Genomic DNA, 19,782 nt, shown 5'->3' with positions numbered 1-19,782 from the left:
GATTCCCTGTTCCTCGATTTATAATATAATCTCAACTCCTTGGTACCCCACTATTAGTTCCCTTCCCACTTGTGATACTGTGGTAGATTAGACCATTGTGCAAAAATATTCACCTTCTTAGGAGGAGTCTACTTCCCTCCCCTTGACTCTGGGCTCAGCCACGTGACTTGCCTTGGCCAAGGAGCTATTAGGCTATATAACCCCGAAACTTGAAATGTGCTTCTACAGTTTGGCTTGCCCTCCTGTACTTCTGCCATCACAATGAGAAGAGCTTCTGCTGGGTAGCTCTTGCCCCTTCAGCCTAGGGCTCAGTGTGGCCACATAAGAGCAGATCTGCCCCAACTACCCCCAGATTTCCCAATGGCTGAGTGACTGGAGCAACCGCCCTCTAGTCCTGCAGAAAGTCGAATACCAGCCCATCCAAAGACCCTCTTTGAGACTCAAGGATAAAGATTTAGATCCGTATGCACCTCACCAGCAGAGCACCAGCCTCTGAGTTTCTTTCTTGGTTACTCTGGAAGCTGAACCATATGATGGGACAGAAAAAGAACTGGAATCTTACCTTGCTACTTACAGTATTTCTAGTATGACAAGTATCCGTTTGGTTAAAATAACCAATTTCTTAAAAACAGGGTTTGCAATTTTTTCCCCAACAAACCCATAAAAGAGAAAACTCAGACCAAAACTTATTAAGTCTCTTGGAAGTCTCCAGGAGTTAAGAAAGGGAGCCCATGTTGACGGATAGAGACCCCTTCACTTTGAGCCCTTTAATGAACATACACGGTTAGTCTCCTCCCCCCACACTGGCAGTGCTGTAAGGACATTTTTCAAGCGGAACTAGAGCTTCTGATCCTCTCCCTCAGAAGTAGCGGGATCACCATTTTGTCCATTCCAATCAGTGGCAACCGTGAGAGAACCTTCACACCCAATCTGGGCATCTGGATAATGGAGAAACCAGTTTTCCACCTAATGATGATAAACTGCTCTGTAAGGTTGATACTCGGCTTGTAAATCCAACAATTATATTGGGTAAGAGGTTCGATAGATATGTTCTTTAAAAATCTTATGTAAATCACCCTTCTATAAATTGAATCTCATTCCAAATGAACCAGAGGGCTGTTTAAGAAAATGCCATGTTGAAACTTTTCACAAGGGAAATAATCACACTCTTGTATTTGTTATGGAAGTTTTCTCTACTAGGTGGTCCTAAACCATGATATACCTGGGGTACTTCCCCTGCAGGGCAGCATCTCTACGGGAGGACATTCATATCACAATGACAACAGTAATGTTAAAATGCTTTACATGACTCTTTATTTCAAAAGTGCTTTACTAACATAGACTAACCTTCACAACATTCAAGGGAGGTAGATAAGTATTACACACCACTTTCACAGATGGATAAACTGAGGCAGAGATTAGTAAACTGTGTTGAAGGGCATAATATATGGCACAATTAGGAAAAGAACTTGTTGCAGTCACAGATCACTGGCGACCTTTCCCATGACTTCTGAGTCCCACCAACACAAAAGTCGCAGATGCAGCACGGAAGCAAGTCTAAGGCCACACTTCACCTTGTTGAGACCAGATGTTGAATATGCTGTCCTTTGGCAAATATTTCCCTCACATACATTCTCACATGACCCCACCTCTAAAACAGAGGAGAGTGGGAGCTGTTGTGGGTACAGAAGGAAGGGTTGGAGGAATGGGGCTGGGAGGGAAGAAGACAGAACAGAAAACATGAACTGATAGCAAAACAAGGGCAAGGGAGAAGAGGAGGATGAGCTGGGAAGCAGCCCAAGAGAAAGGAAAGCCACAGCAGACAAGAAGTGTTATTCCATTTGAAAAGCTCAGACATCTAGAAATGTTATTAAAAGGGTAATTCTTAGCAATGACATTACAGAGCCACTCTTCATGGCTTCGCCAAATATAATTATCAGGTCCTGCTGACATTCCCAGGAGGCAGACGCATTCCTTTCCCCTGGTCCAGACCACATACTGATGTAATTGACCTGACACTGCAGAGGCTGTTGACAACTCTAATGCACTCTTCCACCATGCCACCTCTCTTTCTCTGTTCTCATTCTTAAAAAAAAAAATGGGGGGAAAGCCAGTGCATTTTAAGATTCTCCCTGAAAAATTCTTAAAATATTTCCTACATGTTTGATGCATAATAGGGTAGGGTTCCATGTTTGATTCTGTAAAGAGGTTGTAATAGGCATACATGGGGATTAACAGTCCCTGTCAGTCAATGCTCCTTTATATAACATGGGACATTTTAAAAAAACATGAAATTTGTGGATGCCAATCGTCTAGAAAAGAATTGAAGCTTGAGGTAAAGAAATAATCTTTTCTGATCTTTCTAGCGTGAAGCCATTATAAGAGATGGTCACTGACGCACCACCAGCTGCGATGGAGACACTGATGGCAGAGGCAGCACCAAATGAGTGGGTGACAAGGACCCAGCAGGGAGCAGCTGGAGTCAGATGAAAAGGTGGAAGAGGCAGCACAGGCAGCTGACGAGGCAGAAGTCAGAGCGAAAAGGTGACAGCCAAAGAGGAGATGGGAGGAGGCGCTAGAGTTTGAGGCCGAGTGGGAAGCAATTGCACTAGTTTGTGGCTAGGCCTCTCCTAGGATGGGTCAGAGCCAGAAATGCATCCTTTCTTCCATTATTTCAACCGGCAGCATCATTCTTTCAGGCATCTAGCTGTACAACTTTACCCCTCCTCTCCAACAAAAGCAATCAGCTGCCAAGCCTGCCTGATTCCACTTCTGCAATGCCCTTCGCATTGGTCTCCCTCGTTTTTACTTGTCTCCTCTAGCTCCTCCTCTCCTCTCATCCTAACCAGGGCCAACCTTCCCAACTCGTCTATCAGACTCCAGTCTTCTCGAAACTGTTTCATCCTCTAATCTTCCTCCTGGAGCAGTTTTGATCATGTTACTGCCCAACTTGGAAACTCCTGTGTGTCACTGCCTCTCAATTCTGTGTCTCAGCATCTTGAATCTTCAACAGGACCTTGCATCTTGCAAAGATCCTCTCCTTTCCAAATTTCCACCTGCCAAAATGCCAACCGTAAGGACTTGGCTCAAATGCCACCTCCTCCAGCAGGCCTTCCTTCAAGCTTCTTAGCTCTCTGCTCTGAGCTACATATGCACTTGAAGACACACACTGACCAAGTATATGACAGCTGTGTACAAGCCTTACCTCCCCTACTGGGCTGTGTCCATGATTTGGCAGGGTGGAGTATGGTGAACTGTGTCTCAGTATTTATCTGTCAATTCTCTAGAGCACCAACCAAGAAATGGTTATTGCCTTTCCACCTCAGGTAAGGAACTGCTCAAAAGTGAAATTAGTTGGGATGCACCTGTTCATGAATGGAGGCATTCCAAGTCCCTGCAGATGTGATCTGGCTCTCAGGGTAAAACAAACCCATGGTATAGCTTTGAGGGATGAGGCAGGGGCAGGGGCAGGCAGGGCCCCTCATTTTCGAGTCAAGAGACCTGGGACTGAGGTTCTGCTTTGCCATTCACTAGCTATGGGCCTGGTGCCATGTAGTTCTTCTCTGAGCATCATTTCCTCACTTCTGCATGACCTCACAGGATTCCAGACCAACTGAGACACATTTGTGAACTCTACACCAGTGATTCTCAGTCCCAATTACGTATCATAATCCCCCATAAAGCTTTGAAAAATATAGAGGACCAGGCCTCAACCTTAGTCAAGTGAATCAGAATCCTCAGGGAGTGGGACCCAGTGGGACTAATTCGTTATAAAATAGTCTTTCTAATGCATAGCCACGGTTGAAAACTACTGTTATAAACTCATAAATACCATTAACAGTAGAACGAGATGCTTTAGGCTGCTGGTTTAATTATCCTTTATTTGTTCAGTTAGGAATTAGTTCAATGCTTTTATAGTTCCATTATGTGTCTGAGCATTTTTTTGCATTGTTCTACATTGTTGTTTGTGTGCTTAAGTGGTAAATTCTGAGGGAAACCAATATCCGGCACACTGCTGTACACAAAAACGTACCTAACCCAATTTTATTTTTTTTCGTAAAAACTTCACAGGGTCCTCTAAACCTTGCTACACAGAACTGTGGTGATCAGACTAATAGAACTGGCAAAACCTGGGAGCTTACAGGAAACGCAAACTCTGAGGCCCCACTTCAGAATCTGCATATTAACAAGATTTCCAGATGGATCCATAGAGGAAGCAATGGCAAACTTTTCTCTGTTCACATCTGTGTTGAGGGCCTGCTGGTCCCCAGCCGAATTCCAAGCGTGTAGAAGGGCATGGAGAGTCCAGCTGTCTCCCATAAACCATTTAAGCTTGGGACTTGATCCAGATGCTTCTTCTCTAAAGGGTCCATTTGGTAAAAACTAAGTTAAGAACACAAATCCTTACAAAAGGATCCTTCCTTTCAAAGATGACTAGTCTTCACAGGCTTCCTTTAAATAACCAGTTCCTCTAAGATATTTAAAATATCAGTGTATAAAGTAAATTGAGACTCACTTAAGTTTTATGCAGTGCATAAATAATGAGTATATATGTACTCTACTGGACTTATGGTCCCCAGGACCCAAATTCCAAAATTATGAAGGAGGGAGGCTTAGCCAATGCAGTAAACACTTGCTCCCTGTTGACCCATGCCCTCCGGGCAATTATGATGTCAGCAGTACCCATCCAAGACTCTGCAGACCACACCACAGTCAAGGAGTCGTAGCAGATTCTGAAAATTATCTAGACCAACTCCCTTGTTTTATGGACTGGAAACAATGTGGCCATGGACTAAAAGGAGTTAACCAAGGTCACAGAGCACTTGAGGCAGAACCAAATTCAGAATTCAGGCCCTGACTCCTAGTCCTACACTCCCTATATAGCCTCTGCCACACATCCCCCTCCTTCCCCGCCACATGGCCTTCAAATTTCATTCTCAGAAATTGCTGACCTGCCTTGCCACTGAAGCGTCCCTTTGCTTCTTCCGGCTACTGCTGTGCCCAAGTCCCAAGGCTGTTTTTAACAGTAGGCTACAGGAGAAGCCATCTCACAGCTCAATCAGAATATCCATTTATCAATCCATGCTTCCAAACATATTGGTAATGGATTCTTAAAAAGCTCAATGCTAACTGTGTAATGCAAACGACATAGCATCACTATTAGCTAGCACCATGAGCATGGTGAGGGAAGGGCCTTAGGTGGCTAAGGACGAAAAACAAGGGGAAATGATGAACTCAGTAGTACAAAGTTGGGAGGAAACTACAGAGGGAAAAGGCAAAAACTGGAGCACAGTGTGGGAGGCAGCACCTTTGAGAAACATACACAGTGTGACTATAAAATTGCAAGTCTTTTCTTTTAATAAAACAAACATGACAGAATGTAGAACTCTAAATGAACATTTCTCCCTCAAAGTGGTTACATCCTTAGTTCCAATGTTGGAGACATTATTTGAAACTCCTCTTTGGGGAAAGGAAGGCCTTACAAGGCAGTTTTGAGCCACATTAGAAAATATCCTTCCATACGCTGGGCTGTTGAAAAACAGAAAATCCACACTCAAGGGACACTGAAAAAATGAAAAAGGTGCTGCAGCTCTCATGGAGGTTCCCTAAAGACCTCTAGCGAGTTCTGAGCAACAGCTTCACCACCAGAGACACGTGTGGCCTCCCGGGATGGCCACTTTCAATGGGAGGGCATTCATTTGGATAGAAAAGTTCTGATGTCTATTAAAAAAAAAATCAGCCACACTCCTTTATAGTCACACTTGCATTTGGTTAAAAAATACAACAATAACACTCACACATGGTTCTTGTAGGAATTCTAATTAAGAGACATTACATTCAGAATTATAGCACGCATGGTGATCATTTTCAGAAGACTCTAACAGCTTCTTTGCCACTTAAGGGGTACATAGGGTGCAGCTGTTTACCTGAATGTATTCTTAAATAAGTGACTACTACCACTCTAATTCTCCTAGTTGTACCTCTGTTACAGGTTACTGACGGCAAGTTCTTGTTCCAGACTTTCTTTGCCAACACAGATTAATTACAAGGGAGCCGCCCCCACAGTCTTAGGGTGAATTGGGAAAGGGCCGGTTAAATGAGGAAACAGGCCATTCCTTGGTAAAAGTTTGCAGTTTTCTTTCCCAATACATCTTCTTTTTATTGAGAACTTCCATTTTTATCCTGTGTTCCTCCTCTGCCATCTCACACTCTCGCTCTATCTGCTGGATTTTGGCCACATGCACCTCATTCATTTGTATCAGCTGCAGTTGTAAGATGGACATTTGTTGATGGTGTTCTTCCTCATGCATCTTTTTTAAAGCACCTTCCTGAGAGGTTTTGCTCCTGTAGTTTTTATTGGCTGTTATTCTGACAGCTGAACACGAGGGTTCAGGTTGAGAGGTCCCCTCACATACTGGAAAATGTATGAACTCTTTCTCATCATCGCACAGTTCTCTATTTGAAACAGCAAATGATTCTGAAAAACAGTAGCAGAAAACATATGTTCAAAGATTTTACAGGCAGAGAGTAAATCAATCCTATTTCCAATGACAGGGTCCCCCATTACAGGATGTATCTGAAATAGCATCTGCTCTGGTCTGCGCGTCTACAGGCACCCTTGCCACACCTGACTTTTTAAAAACCCATAAATCAAAAGCAATTTTCCCTTAAGAAGTAAAGGAAAAGGGTTTCATCATGTCATTTCTAGAACTGCGACCTACGAGAAGAGTGGTCAGAGACTGCGCTTATGAAGAATTGGTGACCTTGGTACGTTGAGGTAAGTTCCAAACTGAAGTGTGCACAACTCCAAATGAACACTCATGGTACGAGGCCAACACATGGGCTTTCACATTAAGTTCTCCCTCAGTCTCATCTCCCTTTCTCAGCTTCTCATTCAGCCAGGAGCACTTGTTCAACCTCCACAAAGGGGGCCGTTGCTCTGTTTCCTGGTCCCAGGTCTTGGCCCTAACCCTGGATAGCCATCTTACAAACGTCCTCCCTGGAAAGATGAGTGTCCCTGGCTTAACTTCCTCGCCACACCATTTCTCTTCAACCTCCTACATCTGATTGTTACCTCCATCTGGGCACGGCCATCTGGGGGTCAATATTCAGATCTCAAAGACACTTTTCAAGGTCCCTCTTATGTAACCTCTCCCTTGCATGTGACAAGTCCTTCTTGAAATTTCTTTCCTCTATTAGCTTCTGATCCATTGCTCTCTCCTAAGTTTTCTACAGCCTCCTCTCTGATTGCTCCTTCTAAGGTCTCCTTTAAGGACTCACACTTGCTCCACCCACCTCTTACCTCTTCATGTTCCCCTGGGGTTCCTATCTTTGGCTCTGTATTCAGTCCACCATAAGTAACCCTCATAATCTGGTTCCAAACTTCCTTTATCTTTCTTCCCTCACTCTTCAAAACACTCTGTGCACCCATCAATCCTACCACAAACTACTCACATTCGTAAAGACCACGTTTTTCTCCATAATTCTTGAGCCTGAAGTTGGGCTCAGTATTCGTCCTCCCCCCACTCTCTCAAACACACACTCTCCTCTGGTCTCTCTTTTTCAACCTCCGCCCAAATCCTACTTCATTCAGGGTCAATGCCACCTGCTCAGTGACACTTCAGCTCTCCTCTTTCTCTATAGGGACTCTTCTGTTACAGCACTTAACGCACACTAATATTATTTTGGGACCATGCCTTATTCATTTCCTTTATCCTTGGGACGAGTTACCTTATTTGGTACACAGTGGGTGAATATTTATTGGCTGAAGCTTTGAACACAAGCAGAAAAGAGCTTACAGATACAAAATGATGCCACTGTTGGTGGCGCCATGTTTGCACTTGTATTTTTATAGGGCAATAACACTAGCATCAATTCGAGAGTTTCAACAAGGAAACCACTAACTCCACTAACCAATGGAGTCTTCTAGCTGTGTTTCCAAGGCTTTCTTGGAAAGCTTTACATTTCCAATAATGAGAATTGTTTCCTTGGAGAAAAATATCAATTTATTAACAGAGGTGATTACATTATTACGTCCACCCCATTATTCCAGAAGATGGGATGCCGGGAATAATGGCTACTGGGGGAAACCTAGCTCTGTTAATAAAAGGAAATGGCTATTGTTTAGCTTATTTCACTCCAAGGGGTTAGGTAACAACCATAACTAGTCCCTAAGTAAGAGTAAAGAAAGGTAAAAATCTTACTTTTGAAAGAAAAGGTTAAAAGTACTTCTGTGTCATCCAGAGATAATGGAAATAACTCCCTAGGAATCCTCCCCAACTCCAACAGCTCTAGCCTCGATTAAACATTCTTCCTTCACGCTCCCACTGCCTCCCGAGCCCACTCTGGCAGAGCACTTGGTGGTTTAACTACCTCCCCTTCAGGTCTCTGAATAGTTTGCAGACAGAGACTGCTTCCTGTTCACCCTCATGGAGAACTCAGCACAGGGCCTGGCAGACTGCCTGGCATGTGCGAAATGTGTGTGGGATGAATTGGCTGAAATGGGTCACATCCCTCCCAACACAGCCTGGCTGTGGAAAGAACAGGGCTCTGAGTCGAGAGTCGAGGCACAGGACAAAGGACTGGGCAAGGATTACCACTGAGAATAGGGTCCCTCAGATGTGATCAACTGCAAAGAGGATTACCTCACCCATTTCCTTTCTAGTCTTAGATCTGAAAGTGTCTTCTTTGAAGACAGGACACAACGGACATTTTTTGGAAGCTTCAGCCTCTGTTCTCTTTGATTTCATTCCAAAAGATAGTTCTGGATACTCCTCTGAGTCTTTAAAGTTCATGCCCTCATAATGCCACTTATCTCTGCCAATTTCTAAAAGCTCATTTTTATCTCAACAATTCCAGGCTTTAGAGGCCTGAGGAGGAAGATGATGATGATGGACTGTAGCTAACTAGGCACTGGGCTAGTGCTTTACCGCATTACCTCATTTAATCCTTACAACAACTCTCTGAGGGTGGTATTATTCTAGAAAACCTAAAACAATATCCAAAATCATTTGGCCCATTGAAAGACTCAGGACTCTAGTCCAGGCCTGCATGACTCCAAAATCCAAGCTCAACTACTACCACATCCAGCCTCTCACTACTTCACCTGCTCAGCTGATCACTTATGAAGCTTAAAATGTGCCTCCAAGTTGTATCCACTACAAAACCATCTATTACTAAGTATACGGGTGTATATTCCAAATTTTGGTCTCCAAATTTCTCTCTAGAGCTATGAACATGAAGACAGTATGTTTCATGCCTGGAAACAGAGAAGTGACTCACTTTAAAACTACTCTTTTTAGTTTAAATGTGTGCCAACATACAAATTTTAAAGCAAGCAAGCCGGGTCTCTTAAGAAGACTCTGGCAGAAGCTGGGGCTTCAAACTAGAGAAGCCCGATGGAGCGGTTAATTAACTTTCACACGAGTATTAGCTCCGATGAAGGGAAGCTAAAGTGTTCAGAGGGGGAGAATCGTCTCTAATTGGAAAAAGACTGTCCTGGGAATGTAACCTGCTGCAAACATACACCATGTAATCTCTCTCCCAGGTAAAACAAAGCCACCTGATGTAGAAACAACTCAATTTTGTGCAAAATGGATAGGGAGGCCCAAGGGTGTTCCTGGGAGCGGAGAACACCGTCAAGGGGTATTTTACCACTTGGGCAATTTGAGCAAGTTTAACATCAGCAGGAAAAACCTACCATGGCAGTAAAAGGAAGGGAAAGAAACCATGTACAAGCCAAACCCCAGCTCTTCTCAACGGAACAAAGGAAATAGGGCTGACTGGGAAAATGGATAAATAAGGTGTGGTGCATGCATACCACAGAATATTATGCATCAAGTGAAAGAAACGAATTAGATTTGCACACTGCAATGGGAATAGATCCTAAAAGCATTCTAAGTAAAAAAAGGCCAAAAAAAAAAAAAGGAATGGTATCTATAGCGCAACTTTTAATCTATGTAAATTTAAAATATGTGCACACAAAACGCCAATGCATGCTTTCCAGAACACTGAGAGAACACATAAGCACACTGGAATGATTAGGGTACAGGAAAAAAGAATGACAGTGGTGAATGTAGATAAAAAGGAAATAAACATGTAAGTAGCACAAAAGAGGGGTGTTTCACTGACCAATGGTGCTAGTGTGCCATGAGTGGAAATATAACTCAGTCCCCTGTACTGGAGTCCCCACCCCAAAAGAATAGAATAGGATTAAAGAGTGATAATAATGGAATTTATTAAGAAATGTTTGTGTTAATTATAGCTTTGTGTACCCATGTTTGCGTTACTCAAGTATAGCTTTATAGTAAATAATAGCCTATGAAATTAAATATCAGTTCTCTTAAGATAATTGAGTACTACTTGAAAGCTTAGTTTTCTTAAACATATTTGACATTTAGTCATCCTACCCTCCCGACTACCCCTAGCAAATTTTGTTGGTTCCCCTAGTTTGCTCTGCAAATCTGTTCCCGAAACATAATGGAAGATAAAGCCAAATTATCATATATCATAAATCTGCAGGGTATAAATTGTTTTAATATATTTAAGGGGAAAATACTGGTTTTTTGCAAATACTGTCCTAAGTGTTAAACATAAATTTTAAGACTACTGTGTTCAAATACAGATGTACACCCCAAGAAAGTCATTGACAGAGCTAACAGTATCCAGGGGACAATGATCAAGATGACAAAGTTTAAATCATCTCACAAAAAATAGTTGGAGGGAGGCCTCTAGTGGAATGCTGCTAGGCTCCATCCTGGTTAACAAATTCCAACAAATCTCTGCGTACCTAATTCTGAAACAGGCCCTCCGTGACGTGTTAGAACTGTCCAATAGAAAGATAATACAAGCCACATATAATTTAAATTTTCTCATAGCCACATCAAAGAAGTACAAAAAGGTGAAATTAATTTTAGTGATATATGAAATCATTCCAACATGTGATCAATATAAAAATTATCAGTAAGATATTTTCCGTTCTTTTTTGGGTACTAAGTCTTCAAGATCTGGTGTGTATACTTACAGCACATCTCAATTCAGTCTACCCACATTTCCAGTGCTTACTATCCTCATGTGGCTTGTGGCTACTGTACTGGACAGCACAGAGTTAGAGATGCTAACTAAAGCAACACACACACAGGGCCCATATGTCAAAATACACACAATGGAATGAGAGCCATAACTTTATAGCAGGTTTTCAACCTTATTCCCACCAAGACCCAGAAGGGATGATTGACACTTCTGCCTGTCTTTTTCTTTCTTGAAAGTAAACTGAAATACAAAACAAGTGAGGTGACCTCAAAGCTGTTTTAATGTATAGAAAGAGTTCCAGCACCTTCACTATTAGTGTTAACAGATTACTTTGGAAACTGACAGAGCACCAAGGTTCTCCACGACCCTCCAGAGTTGATCTGGAAACAGGCACAGGGAACACTTGGCTGTCCTTTAATAATCACCAGCAAAAAGAGAAGTCTTATGTGTCGTATATGTACAAACATCCAATTTAAAATACATCTCTTTTTCGAGCGAGTCTCTAGCAATTGTCACTATGGGAAGGACACTGAGAATCCATATGTCTTCCCTTCTTGCTGGAAATTTATAAATTGCGTTTATGCATAAATGAAGCACATCATTTCCTCCAAAAAGAAAGAGAAAAACATTTGTGGAACGAACTTTCTAGATGCTACCCTAGAATTTCAAAATGAGGAAACAAGACTGTCTCCTTAGAATAACCCTATGAAATCAATCCACAATAACCCAGATCAAAGATTTGCAAAGTTAACTGGAAGCAGTCAACCCCAGCATCTTCCCGGGCAACATCTCCCAGGGAGCAGAGGCAATGTGAAAAGCAGGTCTGCTGACTCACCTCCGTCCCTCCCCAGCACCACTCCCTTCACCACCTCACAGACAATGAATGACTCCAAGGCCAGCGAGATGGAGAGAAACTGGCTGAAGCTATAAACATCTCCAAAGACAGGACACTGTCAATCAGCAACGTGCCCCATGTGCCACAGACGTAGGAATGGGGAGGGATAAGAGAGGTGGCAGTGTGCATGGAAACACCGTCTGCTGGGAAGTACTCTGGCTTGGGAACTCAAGAATCAAAATTCAGACACGGGTTCCTACACTAGAAAATGATGTGTGAGGTTCATGACATTAACCACTATGGTTTCCCAACTGGCTCCCTGGACTTAACCTTAGTCAGATGATCAGTAAGCAAACTTCTGATCATAATTTAGGTTCCCAGAATGACGTGCCCACAGGGGGGAAAAAAGTGCTAATCAAAAACGTGTATTCAGTTCACGTGGTTATCTTTTTCAGTCTACACAGGTAACATTCTTGGTTTTAGACCCTTTCTTGAGACTTTTTTTTTTTTTTTGGTGAGAAAGATTGGCCCTGAACTCACATCTGTTGCCAATCTTCCTCTTTTTCGCTTGAGGAAGATTGTCTCTGACCTAACATCGTGCCAATCTTCCTCTATTTTGTATGTGGGATGCCATCACAGCATGGCTTGATGAGCAGTGTGTAGGTCTGCATCCAAGATCCAAACCCATGAACCCTGGGCAGCTGAAGCAGACCGTGTGAACTTAACCACTATGCCACCAACTTTTTTTTTTTTTGAGGAAGATTAGCCCTGAGCTAACTGCTGCCAATCCTCCTGTTTTTGCTGAGGAAAACTGTCCCTGAGGTAACATCCACGCCGATCTCCCTCTACTTTATATGTGGCCTACCACATATAAAAAGCCTACCACAGTGTGGCTTTTGCCAAGTGGTGCCATGTCCACACCCAGGATCCGAACCAGTGAACCCCAGGCCACCGAGAAGTAAAACATGTGAACTTAACCGCTGTGCAACCGGGCCGGCCCTGCCCTGCCCCCTGCCAACACTTTTAATTAACCAGTCCCTCAGAGCTCAATCTATTCTGAGGACACTAACTAGTGAACTTCTCATCCTGCAAGCTAAGAATCAGATTTTCCTAGGCAAGTGCTTCCTGGGTCCTTGGAGCACCTTAGCAGCAGCCCTCTGGCCTCCCCAGGAATCTTCCTCTGCTTTAAGGTGTGTCTTCTGCAAACTGCAATGAGTCTTTACATAAACTGGCCATTCCTATCTTAAAAGAGACAGGAATTATTGGCAACTTATCTACATGCATTTCCACCCTCCTCTTGCTGGGAGGCATTTCAATAGTCCCTTAATTCCCCCCTTTTAAAGCTATGACACTATCATTATATCCTCGATTACATGACAGTCTTTTCCTTTCTTAAAAAGTATGTATGACCTATTTTCCTTTTTTCAATGGAAGTATATTAAAACTAAAGTGAATTTTTTCCCCAAATTTCTCAAGCTCGCAAGAGTGCCACAAACCAAAACTGTGGATCACAATATTATAATGGGTAGAAATGCTGGTTTTTAATCTGGGTGAATGCTGAACAGGTGTTTGCCATATTAGTCTCTATACTTAATTCTTAAGTTTGAAATAGTTCCCTATTTTAATGTGGCCTTTTGAGTGGCTTAATGCAGTGTCTTGCACATACGGGTCCTCAAAAATATTTTTTTTTTAAATTAGATTGAGTGAATGAATACAAATCCTTAAGCCACTCTCTTTAATATATTTGAGATAGGCTGAGATAAGCAACTGTTAACTGATAACAACTGAATTAATGTAGCCCCTTATTTTTCCTTATTCTTAAGTGATAAGAGAGTTAAGAGAGCCCCTTTTAATAGACACAAGGATATAACCAAGTGCTTTTGTTTTTATGTGCCGTATGATTTGAATGTCCTATATAATCCAGAGATTTTGAATTGGGAAAGTCAAGTTTGATATCAAAGTTTATTTTTTATCAATTCCCTCAAATTGAGGATTTTAAAATTAGGATGTCAAACTGGTACCCAAGGAGAACATGCAAGCCGGCCTCAGGGACCGATACCTTGGGCTGCCGCCTCCGGGTGGTACTCCGGCTCTTCCTCCGGGGGGCTCTGCAGGAAGTAGAGCTGCTCGGGCAGCATGGTGGCGATCTTCTCCTTGCCCAGGACGTGGGTACTCAGAAGGGGACTGACGCTCCGCTTCACTTTCTCTCTCCTTTCATGGGCCATAATTTTTTTGGTCCGAGCCTTGATGTTCTCCCAGCACTTCTTCAGCTGCTTGAAGTCCCGCAGAGACACGCTGGGCTGAGAGTTGTACTCGTGGGCGAGCGCCTGCCAGGTACGCTGCTTGAGGGCGATAGTCCTGGCATCACTTTTCTTACATTCCAGCACATACTTGTACTTTTCTACTAAAGCCAGCAGGATGCTCTTTTCCAATTCTGAGAAGTATTTGGCAGGTTTTATAATTTCGTTGTTTTGCATTTTCCACTATATTTCTCCTGGCCGTTAGCTATCCTGGAAAAGGAAGTTTGGAACAATAATTACTAACTCCAGCGATAAAAGTGTCAGCAAATCACTTAAGCTTAATCCCTGACTTGAATCCCTTTATCTGAAATACAGTACTTTCTTTTCCATTCATGCTGAATTATGATATTCTCAGGAAAACATTCAGAAGTTACTAAGAATGGATTTGCGTTTTTTTTTAAAAGATTTTATTTTTCCTTTTTCTCCCCAAAGCCCCCCGGTACATAGTTGTATATTTTTAGTTGTGGGTCCTTCCAGTTGTGGCATGTGGGATGCCGCCTCAGCATGGCTTGATGAGCAGTGCCATGTCCGCGCCCAGGATTCGAACCAGCGAAACACTGGGCTGCTGAAACGGAGTGCACACACTTAACCACTCCGCCACGGGGCCAGCCACAAAGAATGGGGTTTTACTTCAAAGCAGACTTTCAAGTAGGTCCTTTGTTGTAGGTCTTGGCCAGTCTATGAATATCTGGTATGTAACAGCAAAAACGGAAAAGTTGAACATCTACATGGAACTCTGTTAATTTATTTTTGCTTAATGTTAAAGAATTGATTGTTCCCCAAATTCATAACTTTAGGCAGTTCTTATACTAAACAGCTTCTCAAAGTTTTGTTATGGCTGAAAACAGAGAAGCCACTGTGTAACCAAATATAACAGATAATGTAAACACTATCAAGATTTCAAAATCATCAAGAAATCACCCCAAAAGATCTGACATTTCCCTCACTGTGTCTGTGACCATGGATAGGTCCATGATCCTAGAGCAACCTGTTTCTCCATCTTTAAAATGAAGGCTTGGAGTCTGTGATCACCAAGGCATAAGGGCCACTTTTAAAAGTGTACAGTCCTACATAAATAATTTATATAATTTCAGGTGAAAAGGCCTGGGTGCTTGAAGATTGAATCCAATGCACCTTTTTACAATTGAGGGAACTAAGGGCCAGTAAGGTGAGGTGAATTACCCAAGATCACAAAGATGGTGACTTGGGAAGTCAAGAACCTGGACTGTCCTAACAGTTGGGTATTCTTTTTTTTTAAACACCAAATAATAGCCATTTTTATTATGCATATTCCTTTAAAGTCTTTGTTCACATATTATAAGTTATCAATTTTACATTATTTAAAATTTGCTGAAATAACATTTTCTCTATTTGTATAGTTACCATAGTCTATATAATACCTTTTAATGTTTTAAATAAAAATTTTACATATTTAATATACATAAATTTGACTTTATATACATATACATAGTGAAATCATTACTACAGTCAAGCTAATTAACATATCATCTCCTCACATAGTTACTTTTTTTATGATGAGAGCACCTGAAATCTACCGTCAGCACATTTCCAGTATTCAATGCAGTATCATTAACTGTAGTCATCACGCCTGTCCATTAGCTCTCCAGACTTATTCATCCTATATAACTGCAACTTTGTACCTTGGACCAACATCTCCTCCCTTCCTCCACCCCCAGCCCCAGTCCCTGGTAACCACTGTTCCACTCTGCTTCTATGAGTTGGAATAGTCTGGTATTCTTACCATCATTTCACAGCCATCTCTTGGGCTGTCACCTTGGGTGACTCCAGACTACTCAACCATGACCCCCTTAGGTCATCTTGCCATCCTCCCACGGCTGAGCCAGCATCTTTCACTCAACGGGTGCTTAGTAAATGTCTTATTCCATTGTGCGTTTTGTGACCCCATACTTTTCCCACATTTTTTAATCACAGGAAGCTTTCTACAAAATTAACCTCTTAAATGTGTTGTGGCAAGGACGTCACTAAGCAACACTGAATTCAGGAATAAAGTGAGCGCTGCATGTTCGCCTTTGCGGAAAGGGCCAATATGCCCCAGTCCTCCTTATGTTCTCCAAGCCTCGGATTTTTCAGAATAGGTAAGCATCAAGATACTGATGATGTAGTCCATTTAAGCTGGCCAACCCATATCAAAAGAACTGGAAACTAACTTGAAAGGAGTCCCATTGGCCAAAAATGGGGCATTTGAACATTGACAAGGGTGAGAGGTACACAGATTCATTAAATTATTCTCTCGGTCTTTGTGCATGTTTGAAACGTTCCATAATAAAAAGTTAGGGAGAAAAAGGCTATGGCTTTTAAAATTACGTAGACTGATTTAAAATCACACTATTGCAAGCCAGCTATTCACATACTATGCCTGGGGAGGGGTTACAGTAGTTGGGAATAGCTAAAATCTGTTAGACTTGAGGCTGGAGGGGACGTGTCAGATCAGAGAGCCTTAAAATTGAGGCCAAGGAGCGTGGGCTTTACACGAGGCAACAGAACCTGATCAGAGTCTCCCACTATGTACCACCTCCTCTGGAAGGTTAAGGTTAGAATGAAGTATCACTGTGATCAGTGTCTCCACACACCAGGCCCCCTGTCTCACGCTCATCGTGGGCACATCAGTATCAGAGATCGAGAGATTCAGAAAGAAGTCAACAGTGGTTCGACCCTCAGGTCTTGAGCAAAGCTAAACGAGGGTAAATTTATCTTTGAGGATGTGTCCTGGCACCCTGAATTCCCAGGCCTGTGCTTCAATCATGTTGCTCTAATGTCCCTACAAAGACACCCAATCCAGGCCCTTTCTTCCCCAAAGATCCAAAATTAATTTTTCCCCTTCACCAACACTCCTACTCTCCATAAAATCAATGTTCCCAAAACTGAAACTTACTAACACACACACCCTAACATATATCTCTTCTGTATCTCTGCCAACCCGTCTATGTCCAACTTTACTTTCGATAGTTTTTACTAAGAAATCAACAGGTACATGGAACATTCTTAAACTACACTGCTCCCAGAGCAGATCCTGATCCAATATTCCACCTCAAGCCCCCTGCCCCAGGAGATGTCAACATGCCTGCCTTCCCCCAGGCCCCCATTCTGTTTAAGAATCATTGCTACAAGGATTGAGAAGTCTGATTCACAAATGAAAAAGGGGTTGTTTCCCATTTTGTTCTATTACAGGTAATGCTATTTTATTTAAATATATACAAAGAAATTAATATATATTATGTATATTTTTCTTTCTAAATAAATCTTTTTTCTATCCTTATTTCTTTAAGGTAACAGCTGCCACAAAAGATAAAGACACAAGACTTTTGTTACATGGCCATCTGTCCTCCAGAAATGGTGTACAATTTATACTCCTACTAACAGCACATGAGCCTGTCTGTTTCCCCATGTCCTCTTGCTGTTAACATTTTTTTAAATCTACGCCAACTGTGGAGATGAAAATGTCACTTCATTATTTAATGGTATATGAATTCCAGCTCTCAGGCAAATACGCCACACTCTGACTGAGAAAAGTCCCTGTGATACTTGATGGAATTGAAATTACATGGAATTAATGCCAAGCAATTTCCTAAGTCTTCGTCACAAGGTGTGCAGTACCATTAGCTGCCACCAGGCGGTGGTGGGTTCGTGAGGAGTCCACATTCACAAAGGACCTTGCCCCAAATGTGGCCAGTTGAGTCTCTAATAATAGCAGTAATAACAATAGCAGATAACTTTTACTGAGCTTTTACTGTGGGTTAGACACTATACTAAATACTTAATATGCACTATATTATTTAATCCTCCCAAAAACAGTCTCTGAGAGCATCATTTGTTACACTACAATATTTTCTCTTAAAAAAAAACGTTATTAAGGGGGCTGGCCCCATGGCCGAGTGGTTAAGTTCACGCGCTCCACTGCAGGCGGCCCAGTGTTTCGTTGGTTCGAATCCTCGGTGCGGACATGGCACTGCCCATCAAACCATGCTGAGGCAGCGTCCCACATGCCACAACTAGAAGGATCCACAACAAAGAATGTACAACTATGTACCGGGGGGCTTTGGGGAGAAAAAGGAAAAAATAAAATCTTTAAAAAAAAAAAAACTTTATTAAAGTACCAGAAAAAAAACTATACAGCTGCTCTCAAAAGCAAATACTCAGAATTACCAACACCTGGGGACCATTAATAGCCTATTAACCGAACTGTTATTTAATCACTCCCTAAGTAAATCCAGAGTTCCCAATTTACTTTGCTTAATTCTGTAGAACAGCAGGCCTCCCTGGGCCATGTGGCTGCACTCTACAGAGCTCTCCAGGGAGTCTGGTATGAGACAGAACACCCCAGAGGTCCCCTATGGATCCCAACAGCCTCACGAAGTAGGCTGTTTATCCCCACTTACCAATTATTATTCCTATTTCCCAGACAGGAAAAGTGAGGCTCAGTAACTTGCCTGTGGTCACACAAATGGTAAGTGGCAGAACCAGGATTCAAACCCAGGTCTGACACCAATGCCCATGCTGCTCTCTGCTCTGCTTAGCTCTCTGCTTTCAGACCTAGTTGCAGCCTTTAGCTCCCTGCTCAAATTACATGTCAATTAGCAATCTAACTGTCAGCAGGGAAAGCTCCTAGGGTACAGCAACTTCCGGGGGAGCTGTGCCTGCTTCTGTCCTCTCCATTTAGTGGCTCTTCCCTTCCTGCCCCCAGGGTCTCAAACCTAGGGCCCAGGGCCTCCAATTCCTTCCACTCCACTGCCTGCCCCAGGTGTACCTCTCTCAGTCTAACCAGCACTCCTAAATAATTTCCGCTGTTGATCTGATAAGAATGTATGTTTGAAAAGCAACTGTAGAGATAATATGGAGCTTTAAAATGGTCCATGCTTAGGGGAACGCTGACATTCTGCTCCAGCACCTGACAGTCCTAAGCAAACAAACACTTCCTGAGGTAAGAGATCTCTAGGTGAAGCTTATTAATAAAAACTTCAAGGCTAGAAAGCACATTCTAGCTTAAAAGTACTCAGCAATATCCATACTTGGTGAGAGACGACAACATAAGCCTTCTGGGCTGCATCAGCTTTTATAAGAGATAGGCTGGCCTTCCCTGCCCCTAACTCTGCTCATCTTTTTTGTCTGCTGTTCAGCTAGACACAGTGCCACCTGTTCTTATGCGTGGTTGTGGTCCAACAAGCAGCCCGGTGACCCTCACACAGTGGGCCCTCAGCAAACGTTTATGAATGAATACGTTGTGCTATAGCCATAAAACCGCCTACCATGTACAGAATGAGTATCATGCATGATAAAACAGTACACTAAAAGCTGCATTAACGTAAAAATGGTCAAATAAAATAGCAAAACCCAAATGCAATGGAAATTCTCCTTGGGCTAGACAGATTGCAATTCTAATACCACGAAAGAACCAAAGAAGCAGCAATCGGCACAATTCCCAAAACACTAACCTTGACTAAACCAACAGAAGACTGTAACGAGTATATTTACTATCCACCTTAAAAGAAAAATCCATTTGTTACTGACTGAATGCTTGCATCCTCTTGTTTGCAACCAACCTTGCTGGTGCCTGCATCTAGCACTTCGCAGCCTCGA

The 19,782-nt window shown here is 42.5% G+C and overlaps 1 protein-coding gene across 5 annotated transcripts in view; it reads right to left on the bottom strand.

Moving 5' to 3' along the window:
• Positions 1–1,291: 1,291 nt before the first annotated feature.
• MSANTD3 (Myb/SANT DNA binding domain containing 3) overlaps positions 1,292–19,782 on the bottom strand; it is a 36,290-nt gene continuing 17,799 nt past the window's right edge. For all 5 annotated transcript variants that reach the window (XM_070250828.1, XM_070250829.1, XM_023629762.2 and 2 more), the window contains 2 exons: positions 13,926–14,376; positions 1,292–6,478 (listed from right to left, as the gene is read on the bottom strand). In XM_070250828.1, coding sequence (XP_070106929.1) covers positions 6,069–6,478; positions 13,926–14,343 — 828 coding nt within the window. In that variant the 5' untranslated portion in view covers positions 14,344–14,376 and the 3' untranslated portion in view covers positions 1,292–6,068. The remainder of the gene's footprint in view (positions 6,479–13,925; positions 14,377–19,782) is intronic.

This window comes from Equus caballus, chromosome 25 (genome assembly GCF_041296265.1).
Source record: "Equus caballus isolate H_3958 breed thoroughbred chromosome 25, TB-T2T, whole genome shotgun sequence".
In the NCBI taxonomy this organism is placed as follows: domain Eukaryota; kingdom Metazoa; phylum Chordata; class Mammalia; order Perissodactyla; family Equidae; genus Equus; species Equus caballus.
The sequence above is the reverse complement of the archived record's forward strand: the minus strand, read 5'-3'. Positions and strand labels throughout refer to the sequence as shown.